At 36.9% G+C, this 25115-nt stretch overlaps 1 protein-coding gene across 1 annotated transcript in view; it reads left to right on the top strand.

The window, feature by feature from the left end:
• Nucleotides 1-20628, top strand: part of GABRG3 (gamma-aminobutyric acid type A receptor gamma3 subunit) — a 47157-nt gene extending 26529 nt beyond the window's left edge. Inside the window, exons 2-5 of the mRNA XM_026034243.1 lie at nt 7949-8101; nt 15149-15345; nt 16872-16901; nt 20281-20628. Coding sequence (XP_025890028.1) covers nt 7949-8101; nt 15149-15345; nt 16872-16901; nt 20281-20559 — 659 coding nt within the window. The 3' untranslated portion in view covers nt 20560-20628. The remainder of the gene's footprint in view (nt 1-7948; nt 8102-15148; nt 15346-16871; nt 16902-20280) is intronic.
• The last annotated feature ends 4487 nt before the right edge of the window (nt 20629-25115 follow it).

Genomic DNA, 25115 nt, shown 5'->3' with positions numbered 1-25115 from the left:
CAATAAATCTGAAAAATGCATCAAAAACAAAGTAACAAATTCATTGAAACTCCAGATTTAAAAATCTGGATGTTATGAGGATGAAGGATGGAAGGAAGGATGAAATAATTTTTTGTTCTGGAAACATAACCATTAGCTTTTGAAAACAGGCAATATTTTATTCAATAAAACTGACATTTTAAAAAATTCTTTTGGAAATGCTACTGTATAAAAGAAAAAGAAACTTCACTGCTTAAGGAAGAACAAACAGCACTAAATGTAAATTTTTGATGCTGACATTAASAAAAAGGAATTACACTAAGAAAAACAAATTGTTTCAAGTAAAAATGTCTTCCTCTGTATTATACTTCCTCTTGTTATTACACAAGGGAAAAAAAAACGGAACATTTTCCTGTTCTGATTACAAATCAGGACCAAGTCTTAKTCTTAAAATGCCTTTAAAAAATCTATTGACTTCAGTCAACCTGTATTTTACACTCCTTAAAGTAATCTGTCATTATTTGATTTTTATCATTCATGTTTATGTGTCTGTCCTTATAACTCAATATGATATTTTCATGCAAAAACAAGTAATGCTGTTGGTTGTAGGCTTCTTTTGCTTTTGTATATTAATGTAGTCACTTATTTATGATAACAGAATGATTAAACAGTGAATTTAAACTCGTAGTGTGTATGCATTTCTGGCAACATCTTCATTACAGTTCCAAGTGTTGAAAGACAGCTTGGGGTTCTACTGTGTGTATGCAAACACACTCGTGCATAAACATACACACATATGCCAACACCACAAAAGCCTAAAACTGTTACAAATTCATGACCTGAGGTTCTGGAACACAAATTGCCATTTTGTTCTATGTTTTTATGACATTTATCATACGTCCTTGCCTCTAACTAGGAGTCCCATGGCTCCTATGAAAATGTATATAATAAACATCACTTCTGAAGACCTGTATAAATTTCTTCTCCGCTTAAACTTACAGATCACCCAGAAATTTTGTATGCAACATGGACATGTTATTACTCTAACAATTCACCAGAAGATGCCARAAAGGCCAAAGCAGCATAGTGAAATATAACTCCCTACAAGTTAGTGTGAATTTGCCCTTTTTTTCATTTTTATTTTTAGGTCTTAAAGTGCTATGGGCCAAAGGTTCTTCCTGGAAGTGAAAACTCTTAATGCAAGTTGAGTAGCACAATTTGGACGTGTCAATTTAAGCCTACAATAAGTCCTCAGTATTTCTTTGTTGTTTACAGAGATCCCAAAGAATATAAAAACATTTTTAACAATGCTTTCAGGATTTTCACTTCTTCTACATTTATTTCCAAGAAGCAACTACAAAAACAATTTTCATCCTTTTCTGTACTCTTCTAATACTAGCTGCTTCTGGAGTCATAACTACTTGTGAGGCAATTTGGCTGCTGCTTCTAAGATTTTTCTTGGTCATTGCATTTTCCAAAGTTCAAGCTTTTCCATACCTGACCTGCTGATAGAGCAACCATCTGGGGGAGCGAGTTTAGCATGAGATATCAGCTCTGTAGGCAGAAAATCTACTGAAATGTAGGTGAAGGCAAGAAATTCTGATCCGTCTGTTCAGTAGGGGTAGCAGGAAGGTTGTCTGAGCTCCAACTAAACATTCCTCTGAGCAGCTAGGATGCTATCCTGGCATATGAAAAGACCTAATTTGCATGACTACTCTCTGATTTGGAAGAAATTTTCTCTGCTGAATTATGCAGGTTAGGTTTTGTACCACAGTCTCCATTTCTGCTTGATTTTGGGCTGAGGTATTCTTACCAAAATCTGGAATCTGAAACCAGCTCTTGAACCTGAATTTCCATATCCGTAGTCAATCCCATCACTGCCACGATAGCACAATAGCACAGGTCACTTATGGAAGACTTCTCTGATGCATGTTTTGGGAAAACTTCTATGTGTACTCACTCTTATGAAAAGATATTTCTTCATTGGCTTTACTTCTCATCTCTCTGACCTTTTTCATCAAAAACAGGAGTGGTATCCTGTTTACAACACTTTTTCTCACGTTACCTATACTATAGGTCTTTCTTGACGTCAAAGATTTGTAAATGAAGGAGCTTGCAACACAAGGACTGTACTTTATGCCGGATAGGCAGTGACCAAATCAGCAGGAAGCTTTCAAGCTTTCAGGTTACTAAGAAAGCAAAGAAACCTAGTTCAGGAAATAAAACAGGGAGCTTTGGAAAATTAAGGTCAGAGAAAGCACTGGAAAAAAAAAAGGAACAATGATGAGTGAATGATAGGATTAAATAAGGTACTTTCTTAGCTTTCAAAGTAGAAATAAAATGGAAAAAACACTGAAGATTGCATTAGGTCTCTAGCTATTAAGTAGATCAGATTTATTAAGATGATATGGAAAATACCTCAGTGTACTCTCTGTAGGCCTATAGATCAATAAAGAAATACTCGTGACATATTAGGTGAGCCTTCCTTTTAATGACTATTCTCTTTTTTCCTGTAATCAGGCTCTTGCAACTACATGGATAAACTCTATCACTTCTCATTATTCTATATCTCTAGTGGTGAACAATTAGAGTGTTACTCTCACTTACATGCTGAAATTGCTCAATATATGGATTGTATTTTCATGTTAAAGTCTTTGTAAAGTCATTCATCATTTGACTTTCTTCTACAATAACTGAAGTTGCAGAACTTGCTAGCCTCAAAGTATAATCAGAGGATGAGTGAAAAATACATAGTAAGAAAGTATAATGTGGTTTGATTAAAGAAATGCTTTGCAGTACATAATTTTGTATTTTGAAAATATTTATGTAAAATGAAATAACCAATTCCAATCTACTCAGACCTTTAAGGGAGTTGCTTTTAGTGTATTGCAGGCAAATTTCTGACAATTCATTCAGCCATGTCCTCAGTCATCAATAGACAAAGAAAATGGGCATTGTTCATTAAAATCCACAGTGATCATTCCTTAAAAATCATTATTGTTCCAAATAATGGCCTATTTTTGAATTAGACAATTAAACTAAAACAAGTCCTGTGGGTTATAGCCAATAGTCATCCTGGCTGCATGGGAAGCATTGATGCACTTGCTATTACTTGACATTTGCAGCCTCAGGATGCACCTTCAGCTCTTGTTATTGAAAACATGTAGTTCACTATCTTGMCTCAAGGTAATTTTCTTTATTTCAGTGAATTGGTCTGATAGTTCAGTTAAAAGTTAAGGTTGTCTTCTTGGGAAATTATTTAAGCTATTAAAAAGTAGAATTCCTCACTGAGTTTCAAAAGGAAGTTTTTTGATATTAGTTATTCCAGTAGCCCCAGCAGGGCAATCATCAGGAGGTTACTTTAAAGCAAGTACACAGATTTAATGATTTGCAGTTTAGAATGAGGTTTTCCTGTCTTGTCTACGCTGCAAGGCTTTATTGCACAATCCACATAGCTAATAGCAGGTAGAGCATCAAAGGCTGACCAAACAGCAACGAAGCACAGTGCAGAGTGTGTAAAAACTCTTTCCCACCTTTGGGTTCTTGTGCCTGCAGGACATACAGGATGAAATGTCTATTAGATTTATGAGCAGAGAGGAGAGATTTGAGGGTTTGCATATTAGTTGCCCCTGTAAGTTTYTGTCAAATTTTGTTATGTCTGTGTAGAGAAAGTCAGAAATGTATGTACCACGGCTGCTTTCCTTGATGTACTCTTAGACTGCAGGTAAGTGCTTTTAGATTCACAGAGAATAATGCAGACTTCTAAAAGGGATAAAGTAGACTTTAATAACAATAAGAACAATGCAATTTGGAGTTCTGTATCAAAAGAAAGTAGCCAATATCCATTCATTCCTGACCTTCTCTAAGCAAAGAGACAACATCAGAGTCTCAAGAAGTTGACCTACTTGAAGATAAAAGAACCAAAGTGTCCTTTAGCTGCAAATAGAGACCTGGACAGGCTGGAGAGCTGGGCAGAGAGGAACCTTATGAGGTTCAACAAGGACAAGTGCAGGGTCCTGCACTTGGGGAGGAATAATCCCAGGCACCAGGACAGATTAGGGGTCGAYCTGCTGSAGAACAGCTCTACGGAGAGGGACCTGGGAGTCCTGGTTGTCAAGTTAATCATGAGTCAACAGTGTGCCCACGTGGCCACTGAAGGCCAAAAAGGCCAATGGGCTCCCAGCCTGCATCAAAAGGAGTGCTGCCAGGAGGTTGAGGGAGGGGATCCTGCCCCTCTCCTCAGCTCTGGYGAGGCCGCACCTGGAGTACTGGGTGCAGTTCTGGGCTCCCCAGTATAAGAGGGACGTGGAGCTTCTAGATGGGGTCCAGCAGAAGGCAACCAAGATGATTATGGGGTTGAAGCATCTATCATAGGAGGAAAGACTGAGTTGGGCCTGTTTTCCCTGGAGAAGAGAAGTTTGAGAGGGGATCTTATCAACATGTACAAATACCTGAGAGGAGCATGTACAGAGGAAGGGGACAAATGATAGGACACTATCTCAGTGGTTGACAGTGATAGGACAAGGAACAAGGGATATAAGTTGAAACATAGGAAGTTCTGTCTTCATATGAGGAAGAATTTCTTCGCTATGAGGGTGACAGAGCCCTGGAACTGGCTGCCCAAGGAGGTTGTGGAGTCTCCTTCTCTGGAGATCTTTAAAACTTGCTTGGGTGCCACCCTGTAACMCMTKGTCTAGGTGTCCCTGCTAGAGCAGGGGGGTTGGACTAGATGATCTCCAGAGGTCCCTTCCAACCTTAACCATTCTGTGATATCTTAATTTAYTATAACTATTAAAAATACAGCTAATACATGCTATACAGGAAAATGCTTGCCTTTTTACAGCAATCCCAACATTCCAACATTTATACTTTCACTTTGGGCATTGTGTTTCAGCAGAGGTGATTTCCTCCTCCTAATAAGTATTGTCATCAGTATTCATAGTCTCTGAGCTGCTTCTCCCTAATCACCATTACAATACTGTAGGACAGCCAGCTAATTCTCCTCTTATGTCTGCTTTACACCAGTAATTCTATTGAACCTAATTGTTCTCTTAATATATTGGTATATAATCTGTCAGTGCATTCCTCTAAATTATAAAACAGCACAGAGCATAGAATACATAAATTCTTATGCACAGCTGCTCCTCCTATGATTGAGTCTCCCTTTCAAACTGTGAGAAWTTTTGACTGTAATCTAGACAATAAAATAGGTAAGTGAATAAATGGCGGAATCCTATAATTCTTCTAGCATTTCATGTTCTTTATATATCTCTTTGACTTCTATGARTTTTTGTTGTGAATTTGCAGTGCCCTGTAAAATTAAGCCAAGTCACAGTTCCCATATATATCTATCTGGAAAGATGTTCTGAAAAAGAAGGGATGTCTTGGCAAGTTTTTATTTAGGATAAAGGAAAAATGAAAAGTTATATTGTAATAAAAATAGATTAAGAGCAGGGAAAGGAAGAGGGGAAGAGAAAAMTGGAGGAGACAGAAGAGTAAGAAGAGAGGTTTTACAGGTTACAATGTTACAGTTGCAAGATTAGCAATGAAATTAAAAAAGGAAAACAGTTAAAATACATTTAAAAGGGTAAGAAGATTATTATAATTTGATTAGATAACCCTCAAGGAAGTAGCACAGCTTTGTGGAGAAGCCTTCATCCAGGGATCAAGGGATGTGATTTATTCATTGGATGATCTCTGACTACAGTGTAACTGTCCCCATCCAAGTTAGCCCCTCTTTTTTAATCACTGGAGAGGAATGGAAATCTTGTGGGCACAGTCACCACCGTCTAAAGCGAACCTTTAAAACAGTAGAAAAAAAMCTCATATATTAAAATTAATTAATTAATATTGATTATAAAAGGAGGACACAATGACTCAATCATCCATACAATCTGCTTTACAGATGTCTAGAATTACTCCTGCCCCTGGAAGATATCAGATCAGTTTCTAAATATGCTGGCACTTTTCCATTTCCACTTTCCATTTAATCTCTGCCTCAATTTCTGTCTGCAAAACAGGTGAAATGCTTCATAATTTTCTCCAGCTCTCAGGTTATTAGGTTTTATCAGTGAACCAGGTTAGGGAACTGATGTAGTTTAAAACTAAACCAGGCGAATTTATGTTTTATTAATCCACATCCATTCCCTGATCCCATTTCCACACAGAGAAAAATGCTGGGGATTGAAAATGGAGTGAAAGTAACATGCTGCCTATGACCATCAAACAAGGCTCAATACACAGTGATAGTGCATGTAACAGTGCTTCATACTTGCAGTGGCAGCAAGCTCTTTCATTAAAGCTCTGTCCTTGCATGTGAAACAAACAGTGCTTCTGGAACCACTATCCAGTTTCCCCAGATCCATGTTCTTCACTGGTGCAATACTCATGTATATGCCCACTGGCATATCCACCTTTTTCCTATTAGCTGTCTCAGAGTGATGTATTTAGCCAGAGAAAGTTTTGTGTTCTAGATTTCTCTTATCAAGTACGACCCTCAGATTTTTATTTATTCTTGACTTTACAGCTTTTGTCGCTTCACTCATTTTATAGCATTCTTCAGAGAGAATTGGAGTGAAATTTATTTTACTGAATTAATATATTCTCTATGAAATCTTAAGCTATAGTCAGAACACCCACTATATTCAATGGTTTTGTTTTTCTGCTTTCTGTTATTAGAAGATTAGCTATATTTTTTCAACTCCTAATGCACTCATTATGTACCTATTTGAGARTCATATGTAAATACCTTTGCAGATTAATCCCTCTGCACTCCTAGTTTCTTCAGTCTTTGGTAGTTTGTAACAGGRCAGATTTGTCTACCTATTTCAAACCATCAATGGTGCAAATATCCCATTCTAGAAAGGCAAGGAGAAGCCATGATGTGATGTATTAGAGCAAGTAATGTAGTCAGACAAAAAAAAGCGGGGAAAAAAAAAAGAAAAAATAATTCAAACACATAAATTCTTTGTATCTGAAATGTAAGCAACAAACTTTAAGCWATGTACAGAAATTGTTCTCCACTCAATTTTGTTATGATTAATCACTGTGACTATTTGAAGGAAAAGGATAGTTAACACCTATGAAGCAGAGGAACACTTGTGAGTAAAGACAGGTGATAAGGTTGTTAGACTCTACTGAGCAGAGACAAAGAGTCAGAGGGACAGGTTATTATCCATTGCAGAGCCACATCAGTGAACAGTAGAGATACTGTGAAAAAGATTCTATAATGTGTGATTAAGCTGCCTTCTTACAGAGTCCTTGATTTTATGAATTTTAGTATTCAGCAGAATAGTGAGCTTTATTCCCAGGCTCAYCCTCTGATAGTCTACAGATACTAGAATTGATCATTACTATTTGGACATGGAGAAATGTTGACAGAAACAAGCTCTTGATTTTTAGTGGTGAGACCTTCCAAACTGTGCAGACTGCTTCTTGTTCCTGTATTGAGTCTGTAAATGACCTTCCATGTTATGGTAGGCATGCACATGCTTCACCTCTCAGAAAGAGCCCTTACCACCTGGTTCACATCTTGAAAGAGGAAAGTTAAAGTCACTCACATTTAAAATAAGGGCAAGGCAGGCAGAGCCTGAGGGAGGAAAGGGGTTTGTGTAGCTTGGTTACAGAATTTGCTGAATGAGAGTAGCTTCATGTTTGTAGCCATGGAGACACCTAGAAGTACCAAGACTGGAAAGCTAAAAATTTATTAGTCAAGAATGACTCCTGAGAGCCCCTGTCTGCTGCTATCCAAATAGTAAACATTTCTGCAAAGACCTATAGCTAAAGGAATTCCAGGAGAATGAAAAGATTTACTTAACTTTTATTTTATGTGAGCTCTACTGATGCTTTCAAAACACCAAGATGTATTTCATATGCAGTGTGTTTGTGAGGCTTAAAAATTAGCAGCTCAGTGAATTATTGTCTGTATCTTACTGCAATATCAATTTTCATTTTCTTTGCTTTACTACAGGTGATTATATAGTCATGACTATATACTTTGATTTAAGTAGAAGAATGGGATACTTCACTATCCAAACATACATTCCCTGTATATTAACAGTTGTTCTTTCCTGGGTATCCTTTTGGATTAAAAAAGATGCCACTCCAGCAAGAACAGCATTAGGTAAGCTTTTTTATAATTCCCTTTCAGTTTTCTTTGTGTAGTCCCTACACTGCCTTTTGAAAATGTCAGCTTCCTTTCAAAAAGGCCACTAGATACATACTTTAGATTAATGCTCCCACATCTTGCAAGCCCAACTCTACTTGTCACAGAAGACTTTGGTATTCTTTCTTTAACACGGTAATTAAAAGTGAACTACAATGACCCTTTGAAATGACACTGCCAACTATTTTGCATAATATTCTAGAATTAATGGCTATCTTCTTGCACTGACTATAATATTTTAAAGACATTTTTGAAAAAATAAATGCATTGCACTTTGCCTTCCTTTCTCAAACTTTCTTTTTTGTTATGTGCTATGTATACTAAAAAGTGCACATTAAGTCTTTCAAAGTGCTTTGAGCTTGTTCATTTCATCTCCACACTAATTGTATAAATAATCACATGTTTTTCAATACATTGTAAGATTTTTGCTGGTAAAGGTTTTTTAGCAGGTTATTTATTTCAGGACCAGTGAATGGATCCTTGTACTTTAGGATAAGTTCAATAATTTTGACCATTTATTCTGCTGTCTATAGGAAAATCTGTAGGTTTTGCCAACATCAAGGGCAACAAAACACATGATTGTAGATATTCCTCAGAACTGAAGGGAAAACAATATTTTAATCTAGACCGTGTGGCCAGAGTTGCAAATATGAACAAGTTCAGAAACCTACTGCCCAAGAAGGAGAACCTGAGTTAAAGTTAATGTGTCTGCTGTCAAGTGTAGAGGTAACCATTCCCAGATATTCACTGCTTTTTCCTACTAGACTTTGAGACCTTCAGTTGACTGGCTGAACTCTCTAAGTCTTTTCAGTCATAAGACCAAACTAAGAAAGATTGAACTGACCTGCCTGACTTTTCAGAATTGAAATTAGATAGGGAGCTTTCATAAAAGCAACTGAGTCACCATTGTTTGAGAGGGTGATATTGCTACACATTGAAGGATGAAGACTGAGAACAGGCTGCAACATTCTCAGAAGATGAGTAAACACACTCTGCATCTGGCACAGTATTCTTGGGTCCTGCAATGTGCCAAAGGCCTTCATCCACAAAATGAGAGGCCATTCTTTTGTGCAAATCCTTTTTTTTTGTCTTCCACAACTCTAAGTAGCTGCTCAAGGGTCACCACCATTCCTTATCCCATTTTCACCCAAATAAATAAATGTCTTTACCGGAAATGACTGTTAATTCCTTTGTGAATTCTTTTCTATGAGCTTTCTTTCAAATACTGTGTCAAGGTGCTGCACTTAATCTCAGGAGGAAGATACCTTATTCAACAATGCAGCTTTTAGTGGGTTGTGCAAAATAATGTGTCATTTCTCTCCATCCCTCTCCTACACTAATAAATCAGAGCCACCACTATTTCTGAAGGTTCTCTGGTTTTAACATAAGCCCTCTGATGGCATTGAAGGGAAAAGGAAAAATAGAGTGCAAAAAAGGTTAGAAGCCCTTTCACTTTCAATTAGATTTTACCTGGTAATTCCCTTGGACTCTTTCGGGACTTTTAAAAGTTAGACCTCGCTTTATAAATCCTTTGCTCATGTATTGTCCAACTACATGGTTATCTATTCAGGGTACACCAGAGCCTAGGTTAAAAACATTTTTCTTTGTAAGACTGCTAATGAAAATCAATAGTTGAATAACTTCCAGCTGAATGCTAGCAGAATATGTTACCAAAAATAATAAGTGTAGCTCCCTCACTAGACATAGCTTTGCTTCAACAATGACACTATATGCCAGCCATCTGTGCATCTGTGTCTACGTTTTAGACTAGCTAATATTGGTCTATATTTTACAGATAATTTCACATTGATCCCCATTCCACATCTGGTCAGCACAAAACCATGAACTGCTRGATTTCATAGGATCCTTAAGGTTGGAAGGAACCTCCAGAGGTCATCTAGTCCAAGCCCCCTGCACACACAGGGTCACCTAGCGCGTATAGCACAGGGCTGCGTCCAAGTGGGTTTTGAAGATCTCCAGAGAAGSAGACTCTCTGAGCAGCCTGTTCCAGGGCTCTGTCACCCTCACTGTTAAGAATTTTTTCCTTAAGTTCCTGTGRAACTTCCGATGCTTCAGTTTGAAGCCATTTCCTCTAGTCCTATCACTGTCCATCACCGAAAAGAGGCTGGCCCCCTCCTCCTCTCTCCCGCCCTTGAGGTATTTATACACGCTGATCAGGTYCCCCCTCAGCCTYCTCTTCTCCAGGCTGAACAGACCCAGCTCTCTCAGCCTTTGCTCATGTGGYAGATGTTCCGGGCCCCTGATCATCCTCGTAGCCCTGCGCTGGACTCTCTCCAGCAGCTCCACATCCCTCTTGTACTGGGGAGCCCAGAACTGGACACAGTCTCCAGATGTGGCCTCACCAGGGCTGAGTAGAGGGTGACGATCACCTCCCTTGACCTGCTGGAGACGCTYTTCTTAATGCACCCCAGGATCCCGTTGGCCTTCTTGGCCACCAGGGCACACTGCTGCCTCATGGTCATCTTGTCATCCACCATGATGCCCAGGTCCCTCTCTGCGTTGGACTTCTCCAACATGTCCACCCCTAATCTGTACTGGTGTCCGGGGTTATTCCTCCCCAAGTGCAAGACCTTGCACTTGCCCTTAAATTTCCTCCCAGAGTTTTTCAAGATTAAGAGATACAGCGCTACTTCTGCTGTCCATTTTTTTTCCTGATATAAGATGTAACAGACCCTTAATTCTTTTCATTTGCTTTGATGAACTTTGAACAGAACAACTGTACTCCAAATCCAAATTAGACTTTCCAAATACCCTTCCACGTCAGACAAATAAGCATCAGGGCATCACATAGGCCCTGTTTTTTACAATGCTCTTCTGAGAAAGGAATATTTAGTGCTTATCCCCAGTTTGTGAGTGCCAAAGTTCCTTTATATTCCTGCTGAGGCAACACAACAGACCCCAGGACCAGACCCCCTCCACTTCCAGGATAGTGTAGGGAAAGCTCCACAGAGCAGCTGGGCGGATACCCACTCCTGGCTGTGTATACTTGCCACTAGTGGCAATAAAATCAAACAATTGGCATTAAATGTGATTTTCTGCTTGACACTTTTGTTTCTAATTATGTGGCTCAGTGGAGATAAGATTGGCTGTGCTCTACTACGGGTTTGGGGGTTTTTTTGTTTGTTTTTTTTTTTTTTTAACCAGGAGTGTGAAACTCCGTGTATGTGAGGAGAGTAACACAGCATCCATTTGGATTATCTTTCATAATGCTTCGTTTTCATCAGTAAAGTGTAAAGAGGGAAAAAGCATCAAATGGCTTGCATTACTAAGTTTCCAGAAGCAGCATCAATACATTTGTCCCTTGGTGAGATTCCCCACATGACTCCTCTCAGCTTCCCAATTAATTGGACACAGAACTTTTTTAGAGCGCTAGTCACAGCAATGCCAGACGGAACTTAAGAGAATCAATGTTTATATTGAGGTGACGAGTTAGAAGTAGGAATGTAGAAGTGAGCTATCACAAGAAGCTTYAATGGATAGAGTGACTAACTCCTAAAAATCTGGTGAAGAATTAAAATACTGCATGAAAAATCTTATGAATAAAGTCAAATGACTGGAGAATATATGTTGCTCACTCCTTCTTGTGCACAACCAGAGCCCTATTGCTCCCAAATTGACAATAGCCTGTTGACTCTTGGGGAAGAGGAAGCAGATGCTCCTCATGTACAGCAGGTCTGCCCATATAAAGCATGCAGTAAATCTGTCTGAACACCACCACCCGCATCCACATTTGGACAGTGGCACATGGCAAACTTGTGAGTAATATTGCCAAAGGCAAACCACTGAAATCGTCTTGTTAATTAGCTAAAATGAATTGTAGGCTCAGTGCACCAAATCTGCCTCTAGTCTAACTTCATTAATATAAAGGAATAGCATCAGGGAAACACTTCACTCTCTGAAATTAATTTCATATGCTATTGGCAACYACTCAGGGTTATATGAAGGACAGGATTTTACTCCTTTCTGAATAAATCTAAGGAATAAGCTATTTCTGTGCTAGAGAAACTAAATGCAATCAGGGGTATTTTGACTGGAAAAGAAAAGTCGGAACCGTAATCATCCTTTCAGCAGCACTGTCTAGAGGCATCAAAGTGCTCTTTAAAAGTTGGCACCATATTTCCTTTTTTTTACCTGCTGTTCGAGGGGCTGAGGCCCAGACTGATAATGTGATTCACTCTGGGCCACCTGAAGAGTAGATCAGAAACTGAAAATACAATACAGTCTGTTGGATGAGAACTGTGTTTTATCATCCCAGATTACAGTGCCTTCCATTCAGACAGGAAAATATATATCTCTGCTGTTTCTACTTGCCTCTGATAATGAAAATAATCTTCTTCCAAGCTCATAGTCAAGAGCAGCTGGTAAGTGTCTGAAGAAATGTTATGACTTGGAAAATAATAGGGTGTTTTCCTYGAAGATGAAGGGAAATAAGCTAAACTGAAGTTTTCAGCCACTTCCTACTACTTTTTGAAATAGATATAACATGTTATATGTCTGGGCAGTTAGTATATAGGAAATTCAAACTTCAGTAGATAAATACAGCGCATGTTAAGCCCAACAATGTGTTGTTGTAAAAGAAGACATAGATGATGGTTAACAGAAGGTGAACTTCGCTTTCGTTGCAAAAAAATAAAAAAGGGGGCAAAAAAAAAAAAAAAAAAGCACTCAGGAAAATGGAGAGATGAAATGCCTATTCATAGTGATACCAGAGGCAAAGGCAGTACATTTTCACCCACCACAATATCCCATCAGCACGATAATACCCTTATCTGGAGATAGTACTCTTAGGAATATTCTAATAACTAAGCCTCCCTGAAAGAATTTTTAACACTATTCCTGTTATTTCATTTTGCATACTGTTTTCAGCTAAGAATTTTTCAGAGGGTAATAATTGTAAACAACTGTTTAAGCCAAAGGTTAAAACATGCATCACAAATCCCTGGATCATTTGGTCTCCTGGACAGTCCTTTTTTATTAATGAAGAAGTATATTTGGTATGGAATAGCTCAGAGAAAATAAATGTCACAAACTGGTGTTTATACATAAACACACACTGTCACTTACACCAATGCAGCTAAATTTTTTGAAGACAGATTACTTCAAAACTGTCTTTGTCTGATACTAAAATCCTGTTGAAATAACAACAGAATGCTTTCTAAAGCACTGGAAATTTCAAAAACTGATACAAAATTCTCTTCAAGTTACTAGTCGTTTTGGAATGATTTAGAATTTCATTTGGTAAGGTTTATTGCATTTTAATCCAGCCAACAAACTGCATTTTCTCAAATGGTAGATAATTTTTTTATAATAGAGTTTCATATCATCAAAAGATTTTGTATAAATTATAGAAGTCTGTTTGTTTTGCCTTTAGATTTTTCCATCTGTGTTTTCACCTGCAGAAATGCAGGTGAAATATTCTTGTAAAAATATTCCTTCCTCAGGCCAGGGAATCCACCTTTGTCTGTTATTTCAATGAAAAAAACAGTTAAGTTAATGCTACAGTTAGCTAATGCTGAGTTCAAATATGAATAGGAAGTTCCACATGAAATCTGCACATGAAATCCACGTGATGCTGCACATTTCACACTTCTTACTACCRTTGCTTTAGTCTTTTGATTATTGGGATGTTGGGTTTTTTGACTTTTTTTTTTCACTTTCATTTCTRGAGAATCATTTGGATAGCTGAGGAATAAAATTATTTGTCATTTTTTGTAAAAGAAGGTCTAGACCTTGGCAATACTTTTCTAACTGGCTCTTCTGGAAGATAATTGAATGGGGAGAGTTATTCTTGTGGATGACTGTAGTTCTTATCAAATATTACAGATCAAAGGTGGGCATTCTTTCATAAAGAGAAGATAATCAAAAGTAATCCACAGATACTTCTTGGTCTCCAGAGAGTGGTTTGAGAGAAGTAGTTTCACTATAAGGCATAATTTCAAACACCATATGTCATTTCAAACACTGAGTACCATTGCAAAATATCAGTTTAATTATAAAAAGAAAAATTACCTTGTAAGTATGTTGTTTTTAGAGTAGGTTCTCTCCTGAGACTTGAATGAGTTTTATATTCTTGACCAAGGAAGAGTTTCTTTCTTTCTTTTTTTTTTTTCCCCCACTACAGAAAGGTTAGCAGTTCACAAAAAAATGATTAAAAACATCAATCCAAAACTGGGAAAGAAAAGAGTYTGGCTCCTCAGGAATGAATACAAATGACATATACTACTCTTGCAGATKAATAACAGACACTCCATAGACTTCCTTCTAGCACTGGTTACATTCTTGCAGGATCTTTCACACCAAGTAATTCATTAGCAGATTAATTATTACTAAATGAACTTACTACAAGGAGTAGAAAATAAACTAATAGAGAAGATAAATTTAGCATTTATCAACAAGTAGATTCATGATTACTAAATCAATCTAGGAAAATAATGCTTTTAATACATTAAAAGGGGTATGTCTATAAAGAATCTCCTGAAATGTATATGAGTCCATTTTTCATCATTCAGAAGGAAAGAGTAGAGTGACCCTTCCGGTGAGGCAGCATCATGAAAATATAATGCAAACACATTGTCAAAATCCATGCTTAGGAACTTTGCAGCCAAATGTGTCTTTTTTCCTTTTTTTTTTTTTTTTCTTCCATCTTTCCTGCTTTTACTTTTTATTTAAAAATGTCTTCTTTCTCTCCTCCTTTTTCATTCTTATATATAATCTAAGTGGGATCGGAAGAAGGAAGAGGTGGCAGAAAAAATACTGAGAACCATGGGAATTTCAGTTTTACAAAGGCAAATGGATTTTTTTGTAGAAATTTTTGTTTTCAAGATAGTACTATCTCTACTGATGCCATTTTTCATTATTTTTATGCTATCAGATGAAAATAATGAGTTTCTTATAATTACCAGTGTAGACTTTGGCCCTTTGTTTTGTGTGTATTTGTTTCCAAAGAGGGCACTGGGCACAATTAAATCCAGTTTCTCTCTGCAGGTATTACCACAGTCTTGACAATGACAACTTTGAGCACCATTGCAAGAAAGTCATTACCCCGTGTCTCCTATGTCACCGCTATGGATCTGTTTGTCACTGTGTGYTTTCTATTTGTCTTTGCTGCTCTGATGGAGTATGCAACCCTCAACTACTACTCGAGCTGCAGGAAACCAAACTGTGCTAAGAAGAAAAAGTCGGTAGGAGGGAATCTTTTTTATTATTTATTTATTTTTTGGCATGTGTATTGCACACAGCAATGCTTTTATAAAGTTTGTAATCCCATGGTGCTCATCTCCACCTAGCTCTTCCCAGTTGTTGGTGTACTCTGCCCCTGAAAGCACATGGGAAATAATGACCTATAGTAAGAGTAGTTGTTTACCTGTAAGGTGAGGTCTGTTGCTTACCATGAAGCACAATCTTGCTTATGTTTCTTTCCAGTTCTGTCCTGGTAATTATGAAGGAAGGAGATTGCCACAGAAACAGGTTTCATTCACAGCTTGTTCTAAAATTATGCAAGCACATATTAATGTGTATTCAAATGCATCTGCTATCTTGTGGCTTATCTGGTCTAGAAATACAAATTTTGCAAATGGGATTTCCATCTCTCCACTATCAACCAGCAGTTTTTTTTTTTTTTTGAACTATGCATAAATGCTCCCAAGTACGAAAATTTAGAAGGTTACTTACAAAAAGTTTATACATAGCTGAACATCTGTACACAGAGATGCTTCCAGGAGTAAGACACGCTCACACACACACACACACACACACAAGCAGTTTAAATAAAAAAAAAAAAAAAAAAAGATTTTTTCATGTATAAACAATTATGTGCTGTCCTTCATAACTGACTGGGAGAATCATGTGTGTTATCATGAGATGGTTGGGGAATGAAGAGAAAAAAAAATCCAGAAAAAAAGAATTGGGCAAGAAAAGAGTCAGGAAGTGGATTGGTGGATTGTCCATTCAAAATTAGGAGTGTATTCGAGATAGCTGGAATAGTTTGAGTCCAGCTACAGCTGGAGATGTAGGATGCCAGTTTGCACAGTGGTGGACTACCAAGTCAAATAGAAGAAATGTCAAGAAGAGAATTAAAGACAGAGAGAAAACTGAACTGGACTGAATGAAAAATTAATAGATTAAAAGATTATGAATTAGAGACAGCTCAAAACTTAAAACCATAAGCTTAATCAATGAAAGCTCCATTAAACCTCCAAAAAATCTATTTGCAGAAGTGCATCGCGCAGAAAAGGCAAATGAGAATACTGATGACAAATTTTTGTCAAAATGAACTATCTAATAATCAAACTAAAATTGCTGTCTTGTATAGAAAGACCAAATGAAAAAAGAAGAAAAAATCATGAGTTTATTTGCGATTAGGATGTATTTCCAGATATGTGAATGAATATGAATAAAAGCTTACAACACTGATGAGATTAAGTTAACACAAGAATAGTGGATGACTTAGCTAATAAAAATTAAATGGAATTAAYAAGGTGAATAAAGATATACACTGGACAGAAGCTGGGTGAACATTTTTTGGGAGTTTCATGTAGTTTTAAATTTAAAAAAAATATTGCTAAATGTATACAATACTGAGTATGAAAGCATCTTATAAACAAACATGTTTAGAAGTTTATTTTAGGAAATGCTATCGAACATTGGGTGCTTATGAAGCATTTAGCATCTTTTCTTCTGAATAATTCTTTTGTTATCTTCATTTAAGCTACCTGATGTCAGTTTTGGTCATGTGATGGTAAGTAGAATATTTTATTCAGTGACACCCATGGAGGCATAAATGTATGGTTGACATTTACTTGCATTAATTCATGACGAAGTTGAAATGCCATGTTACACTTTATTCTGACTTCTCTATAAATACTGCTTTCCTTTTTTTTTTTGTTAAAAGGTCAGTTTGTTTTTTTGCTATGCCAGAGGAACATAGCTGCTTCTTATTATAAGGACTTATCAAATGATTTGGGAGGGAGAAGGGTCAAGTGTAGAATATTATGTTATTTTTATCTCAGAAATTTGGCATGTCTCAATTACACAATAATGCAGTTTTTCATTGCATATTAAAATAACATTATAAACAGAAGTTGTATCATATACTGATTTCTAATTGAGTTTTGTAGAAAATAATTAATTTAAGCATATTTGCAAAACCTTTAGCAAACTTTCAGGTGGATTTTCAAACAATTTAGGCACCCAAGTGTAATGCAGTTCGTATTACTATATCCACAAATGTAATAAATTCTATTCCCCAAACTTCCAGACAACTATTAAATAATGCATAGCTGTAATAAAGCAATCTTGAAACTGTGTACACAGCTGTGTCTCTAAACTGTGTGAAACCTGAAACTAGAATCCACATAAAAATGAAGGCGGCTGGTTAATCAGGAGATTGGATAATCTGTTTCTCAGATGATGAGCTGCAAATAAGAACTTGGATAAAGCCGCATTTGCATTTCTTGCTTTGTATTTGCTCAAGTTCAGCATTTACAATTGCTAACTGAATGTTACTAGCTTATCTTTTTAAAATAATGCTATTCACTGCTTTTTTTAAAATGTATTTTATGATGTATTTAAAAAGCTCACATAGCATTGAAAGTATGCGTCTTGACAACAAATGATTTACAGCAAGCATCGCATTTATACACTTTTTATACGCCTTTTCTTTGGTAGACTTTTCTGTTTTGTTAATGTCACATTGATGGAGTAGTAGTTCCTCTTTTAAATAAAAAATAAGAAAAAAGAATCATAATATAGGTAAAAGGACACCAGGGCTTAACTCTCCAMCTTTTGCTCAGAAATTACCTGCAGCCTTTACAACTTTTTCTCCCACTCTTTTTGCAGAATCATGCAATGGTCAAGGTTCCTATTGTTAAATCCAAGCAGGACCTTGATCTGTACATCAGCAATTCCTATGTTCAAATTGTGGCAGAAGCTACATAAAATAAACAGCATCTCTGCCTTTCAGGATATTGCTTATCTTTGCCAGCCCTTAGTCACTCCACCCTAAAAGGKGAAGCTTCAGTAAACCAGGTTTAGGATTTAATGCAATGACATTCCAATCTTGTTGATTTTTGTCCTAGAAAGCACTCCTATCCTGAATTGTTATATTTTTTCTTGTTTTAACATTGGATCTGGAATGTCCTGTTCAAAGCATGTAGGAATTGTCTTGCCTTGGCAGATCATTCAAGTGCTACTGAGATAGTAGCCACTGTACTTCTACCATCCTTGTCCTAAACCTATCTCAGCAAGACTCRTTAGATGCAATGTCCAAATTCAGCTGGTATCTAGTTATTTTAAGACCACACTGTAAAACAGTGATACCAGTTACCTATAATTACTATTAAACTCTGAAGCAATCAAGCTTTGTGTACAAACGAGAGAAAACACCACGAGGGCACAGTTTGTGCCATCTAATCTCAGAGATAAGATTGTTCATGAATAGTAGATYTGTTATATCTCCTCCTGAGCTGGGATCCATTTGCATTCCATAATACAGTGCTCCTGAGAGATTTTAACCATCTAGTTATCTTGAGATGAATTATGCCCTAGAATTACTTGACTGGACTTGTTCAGATGTAGCATTTGTGCTGTAGATATCAGCATTCAAGAAGAAGGATCCCAGCTCAAGCACTTAGCTCAGAGACCAAGCATGTTTAATGAATTGGGTAATACTGTGGTGTCCCAAACCAAAGCACTTGTAGAAACAGGTCAGCATCAGAAAAAAAGAAGTTTACCATGAGTCACACTAACCATATCACTTATTTGTTTCACAGACAGAGTAAAAGTTTTCATGTGCCCCCACAGCTTTAACAGAAAATGTTCTATATAATAAGCCTGAATACATTAAGACATGCAGATGATCCCATGTCCTCAGACATGACGTGCTTSTTAGTGTGCTGTTAGGTGTGCTCATGCAGGCAGTTGTCAATGCACAGAGCAATCACGAGCCCATGAAGTGCAACAATGTCAGCATTGTTACTCATGCTGACAGAGACGGAGTTTGCTTTGTCAGTCATGCAGGCAGGCAGAGAAGCTGATGGAGATATCCTAGTGACTCCAGAGGAAGTGGTATTTGTGGAGATGAAGCAAGCTGTTTGTTGGAAGACTACTGTGGTAAAACACCTTTCATGAAGAGGAAGATATGTGAGAGAAGAGCTGACAGAGTGTAAATAGGGAGTTCACTGAAGAATTTCAGGTGGATTTCCTTTCCCAAAGCAGGAAGAAGGTCCTTGGTCATAAGCTAGCAGGGCTCATTGACAAGGCTTTAAACTAGATTTCATGAGGGAGGAGGGAATCATCAGATAAGGTGGTGGTAAGGAAGGGGAAAGCCTGCCTTGCCACTCACACCAGCCTAACTCCAGGGCCAGCAAAGGATGTCCAAAGCCTGGAGAAGGAAAAGAGCRAAATACGAGATGTGTGTGCGATTGTAGGATCAYGATCTCATTGCAATTACTGAGATATTGGGGGACAGCTCTGARAACTGCAATGTGGTTGTGAATRGCTTTAGGCTTTTTAGGAAGTCCAGGCTACGAAGACAAGGTGGTGGATTTGTTCTTTACATGAAACAGCAACTAGAGCGTAGAGAGCTTACCATAGCAAAGGATGAAGTCATGGGTTGAGAGCCTGTGGGTGAGGATTAAAGGGCAGGCCAAACGGGCAGCCACTGTGTTGCTTGTTTACTACAGGCCACCTGATGAGGAAGAGGAAGTGGATGAGGCCATCTACAGGTGCTCTGGGGACATATTTTCATTATTTTTATCACACCATTCTTAAATGTAGTAGCTTCAAGTGTTTAAAACAAGTTGCAAATAACATTCTGACAGTTAAGTGAAGCCTTAAGTATGAAAAATGATCACTAACAAATATATGTCTTGTACCCAAATAGAAAATATATCTAGAATTAATTTAACTTGCCACTCCACAATCTCTGCAGAAAATTCATCTAAAAMAAAAAAGTGCCTTTTGGGGAAAGAAATATGCTCTCGAAATCTGGAATTCTTATATTCAGTTATTCCCAGCTCATCTCTCATATCTTCTATTATTTTCCTCATGATTACTATATGTGCGTCTGCAYCATCCATGCAAGTTTAGCATTTATTGGTTTCTTTTTCTCTCCACAGAATTATTCTGTCCTTGATATGAGACCACCAACTACAGTCATCACATTGAACAATGCCATGTATTGGCAAGAATTTGAAGAGGCATGTGTCTACGAATGCCTAGATGGGAAAGACTGCCAGAGCTTTTTCTGTTGTTACGAAGAATGTAAATCGGGCTCCTGGAGGAGAGGACGAATTCATATAGACATCTTAGAACTCGACTCTTACTCTAGGGTCTTTTTTCCTACATCCTTCCTGCTGTTTAACCTGGTCTACTGGGTTGGATACCTCTATCTTTAAATTTTACCTGTAGTGGTGAAGACTACYGTGTTTTCACGCTGCTTAGGGATGGTGAAAGTGCAGAAAGAGTGAAGGACATGGGCAGTTTCATCTCAAATTATAGAGGCTATGTTAACCTTCATCATCAGAGAAACTGATGCAGAATTTTAATATGTAATTGCCTGAAAAAGGAAAACATGGAAAAATTCTCTCCTTACTGCTATTCATTTTAAGGAAAAGATTCTTACCAAATTGAGCTGAATTTGTAGTATAAGTGATCGTTTATGAATAATTCTTGTATATTAGAATCTTTACTACTTTACTCCCTTGACAGAAGCTATCCACAATTCAGGCAAAGGTTAAATATGTATTTTTTTTTCCTTCCCACAGTCTCCCTGAGGCTCAGAGCAGCATACRTGGGCATTGGCAAATTAGCCAAGCCCCGCCATTTGTATTTAAACTTACTTGAGACTCCTAGGTTCTGGGAATTCTTTTCTTGGTGATYTCCTTGCAATGAAGAAACCATTAAAAAACAGAAAAAAATGTCTCCAGTGGGACTGAGACATGAGAGTTGCTTCCTGTAAAGGTCTGAGATTTACAGAATTACCAAATTACCTACACATATTGGTTTTAATTTGAGGTGAAAAGGCTGAGTTATAAGAATGCTAATTTTTTATATAAAAATTTGCCTATCTCTGAAGCAGCTGTGGGTATAACTTCTACAGCTTTTCAAGCCTTTAACTGTCTTTTTTAAATGACTGGTTAAACAGAGGATGGTCATTGATTTCTAAAGTATTCTGCTTGAAGCAGGACATGATTCCTGCTTGTTTGTGTAATTGTAGCAGACCATAGCTGACAGAGCAAAAGCAAGATTCAGTATACAATAACACTAGGAATTGTGGGTTTCTTCAGTTATCAGTTTACTGCAAAGTGCACTCATGTATTCTTACTTATTTCTTTGTAAGTTATTTTACAAAATTTTAAAAAARAGTGTGCCAAAGTACGTTTTTATTCCTTCCATAAATGTTGCGGTCCATATTCATGGCAGATGTTTCACAGGCCTGAGGTGTTGGCTGGACACTTTTGACTTAAATATTGGATCGCAGGAACTCAATTGTTTGCCTTAGATTAAACATGGAATAATTCCTCAATATCAAAAAAATGTTCTTTTCATTTTTTTTTCCTGAACTAGCAACTGCAGTTTAGTCCGGAAAGCCATTTTGTATTTTTCAAAAGCTTTACCACTAAATTCCTAAACTATTAATTTTTCAATACTTAGTGTTACAGTGTTAAAATATACTACATTTTTTTTACAGATTCCCTCAATAATTGTTATCAAGCAAACGAATCAGACTCAAAACAGTGGCAAATAGTTCAAATAGAGACAATAGGCTCTTGGATGACAAATAGTTACAAATGATAAAACATAAAGCACACTTCTGCTAAATTCTGCTTTTTTTTTCTCTGTCTGGAAGACCTGATCATGTTTTTCTTATCTAAATGAAAATGTATGTCTCTTCCACACAGTGTTTGAGAAAAATGAATAATAGTTGTGATTGAGGAGCAATTATCTTTCCTCAGAAAGAAAATCCTGCAAACATGCAAAGACAAATGCAATGACGATTTTAAAGGAACAGTAATGTAGTCATATTCTTCAAAACATCACTGTCTATCATTGCTGTTTCTCTGTGCTTCCAGAATATTTTCAACTTAAAAAAAAAAAAATCTAACACAAAAGGTAACTGCACTTTTTAATAATATTTTCTTCTCTTTTTCAATTGTCTGTAGTACCAGAGAAAGAAAGCTGGGTTTAGGTGGGAGAGGAGAACCACTTCTCCAAGGACTGACAAAATTCAAAATAGAAGCACAGAGAAGAAATCACGTATTCTTGGGTAGGAACAAAACCTTTAGCAAAAGCTGCCCAATGACTTCTAAACTAACTTTAGATTTCAAAATACATATTGAAGCTTTTGCTTAGTAACAAATTACTCTGTAAAACTCCTGGGCTGAAATTATGAATTAGTCAGCTTTAGTAGCCACTTTCAGCCATATGTTGCAAAAATAGTAGTAATATTTGAAGCCTATACAAAAGAATGGAACCAGTTATCCTTTAGGGGACTGATTCTGCAAACCCTTTGCACAATTAGTTTTGCTGAAAGAATCCAAACAGGTGAGGCATAAGCAAATGGTTTCCACCATTAGATCTTACATAACGTGATACTTATTTAGCAATGGCATACTGCAGTGAACATACTGGGAATAACTGTGGAAGTGGAATATTCGATTTTTAAATGATGTGCACATGATGTTCTCAAACTTCTGCTCACAGCTACCRACTTCAGCTTAAAGCACACAGTACTGTGAGATCCTTTTCTGGAAGACTGATTCCAATAAGCCTGTTTATTTACCTCTATTTTTGAGTACAGTCATATACACATTGAAAGTATGATACTTTACTCTTGATGCCTGTGACCAAAACAGAATGTACAACATATCATTGTTTCTGAAACATCTGAAATATCCTTGTCTCTGATGCAACAAAGGAAATGTTCTACTTTAAAGTATATTCTACTTTAGGGTACAGTACAACAAATTGATTTGTGTGCAAGGTGAGCAGTTATGAATTGCCGGATTCCAGAAAGCATTACCTTAGTTATTCTTGGTTGCTTTTGGCTTACTTTCTCTGCTACATTGCTCTGTGTAGCAATCAGGGAAAATAACCTTTCCAGGCTTTAGACAGTCCTTAGATCAGACACAGATCTGTGTTCCTGACCGTTCTGTAGTATTAAGGAATATGCTCATTAGTGTCCAGATATTCTTTTGATTCCCTTGTGAATTGAAATAATATTAAAAAAGAAAAAAGCACTGCAGAGTCCTGTCAGAAATGTGGGAACCACTTTTTAGCATTTTAGAACATTTTATTGTAAGATAACTTCATATTTACGACTTGAATTTTCTTGGCTACTTCTTTATTTGCAATTTCATAATTGTTTTTATCTTTCCAAGGAAGAATAGGGAATGGAAGAAAAGTTAAATATAAATGGCTCATTGAGATGAGTATATCCAACTCATTTGTGTATGAATGTAGGATCACAAAATCACTTATCTGCTCATTATATTSTTTCCTTGTTGAAATTACAGAAAAGATTATGTTTTTTTACCTTATTTTCCTACACAATAATCCATTGTTTTTCCCATCAAGTGGCTGTGAAATCCATCTTCTTATCTATCTCCTTCTCTTCAGTCAAGAGCTGAGGAACAGTGTTTTCCTGCTTAATGACATCATTTTCAAGGCAATTAAGAGTATATAAATATATTGTTCTGTTTAATTTTATGAATTCTGTTTGAATTCTGTTTAATTCATAATATGTCTTTTTATGCCCTTGATATCCTGAGAACTCCTTCTTGTTAGCAGTTTCTTTAGGAAAAAATACCAGAAAATAGCCCTTATTCCAACTATGCAAATCCAAATATGCAAAAACTACCACTCAGTTTATTCTGTCTACAAATCTAGCAGTAATGTGGAGATGAAATGCTCCATACAATCTTAGTGTAGCTTTCTAATCAAGAAGTATGGATATAGATCAAAATATCTAAGACGCTCTGATAACATTTTTCCCCTTCAGAGGTTCCTTTCCTCCTTCACCAAATCTTACTTGTATATTGGGCCAATAAAAATAACTGAAATTGCAGCAGGAACAATTCAAAACTATCTCACAGAGGAGATGAAATGCCAAGCTAAAAGAGAAATTTATTTTTTTTACTGGACAGTTCTTATCTGTCCTATTCTTCTTCAGGTCTTTTTAACAGCAACACACAACTAACTCCAAATCATCCACCTGGTGCTTTGCTCATTCATCAGTTGTAGCAGCAGTGACATATGAGCTGCTAGTTGATAGTAAATTKTATTTCTGGAGCTGGAAGCATCCTGCCAAATAATGCAGATAGCTATCTTGAATGCTTTTACAGTCCTAATGAATCTTGGAGCCCAGTACCTCATAGATTTATTACAACTTACCTTAATTCCTTTAAGACCTAGARAAAGATGTTTATCCAGTTTTTGCACCAAATCTCACCATACACCTAGAAAGACATTTGGTTCACACTCCAAATGACCAGAGGCTGGGCAGGTCTGGAAATGCTACACTGGAGTGGTTTCATGAGAAGGGAGACTGTAAGTGTTAGACATTTTACTAGCCTTGAGATCTAAAAAGTTGGTGTTACTTTTTAAGCTGCAGAACAAGGAACTCACTACAGTGTGTAAAGGCTCTCCATTATATATTGAGCTTGTGTCATTGACTATACGATTTTCCAGGCAAAAACGAAAGCCATATCCCATAATCTAAGCTGAATACATGATTAAAGTATTTTTTTCAAGGTACATTCATTTGTCTTCAGTGAAATCCTTGTGCTTCTTCTACTGGTGCATTTGCTGATGTTGAAAGATATATTCCCAGTCTGAATGTTAGAAAGAGTGACAGTTACCAGGTTGGAGTTCTTCTTAAGCCATCTTCAAAATACCCACTGGACTATTCTGGTTGCCATTTCTTTTTCTTTCTTTCTCTTTCTTTCTTTCT

Source organism: Nothoprocta perdicaria, unplaced genomic scaffold (assembly GCF_003342845.1).
Source record: "Nothoprocta perdicaria isolate Ctin4 unplaced genomic scaffold, notPer1 scaffold_140, whole genome shotgun sequence".
Taxonomy (NCBI): domain Eukaryota; kingdom Metazoa; phylum Chordata; class Aves; order Tinamiformes; family Tinamidae; genus Nothoprocta; species Nothoprocta perdicaria.
The sequence above is the reverse complement of the archived record's forward strand: the minus strand, read 5'-3'. Positions and strand labels throughout refer to the sequence as shown.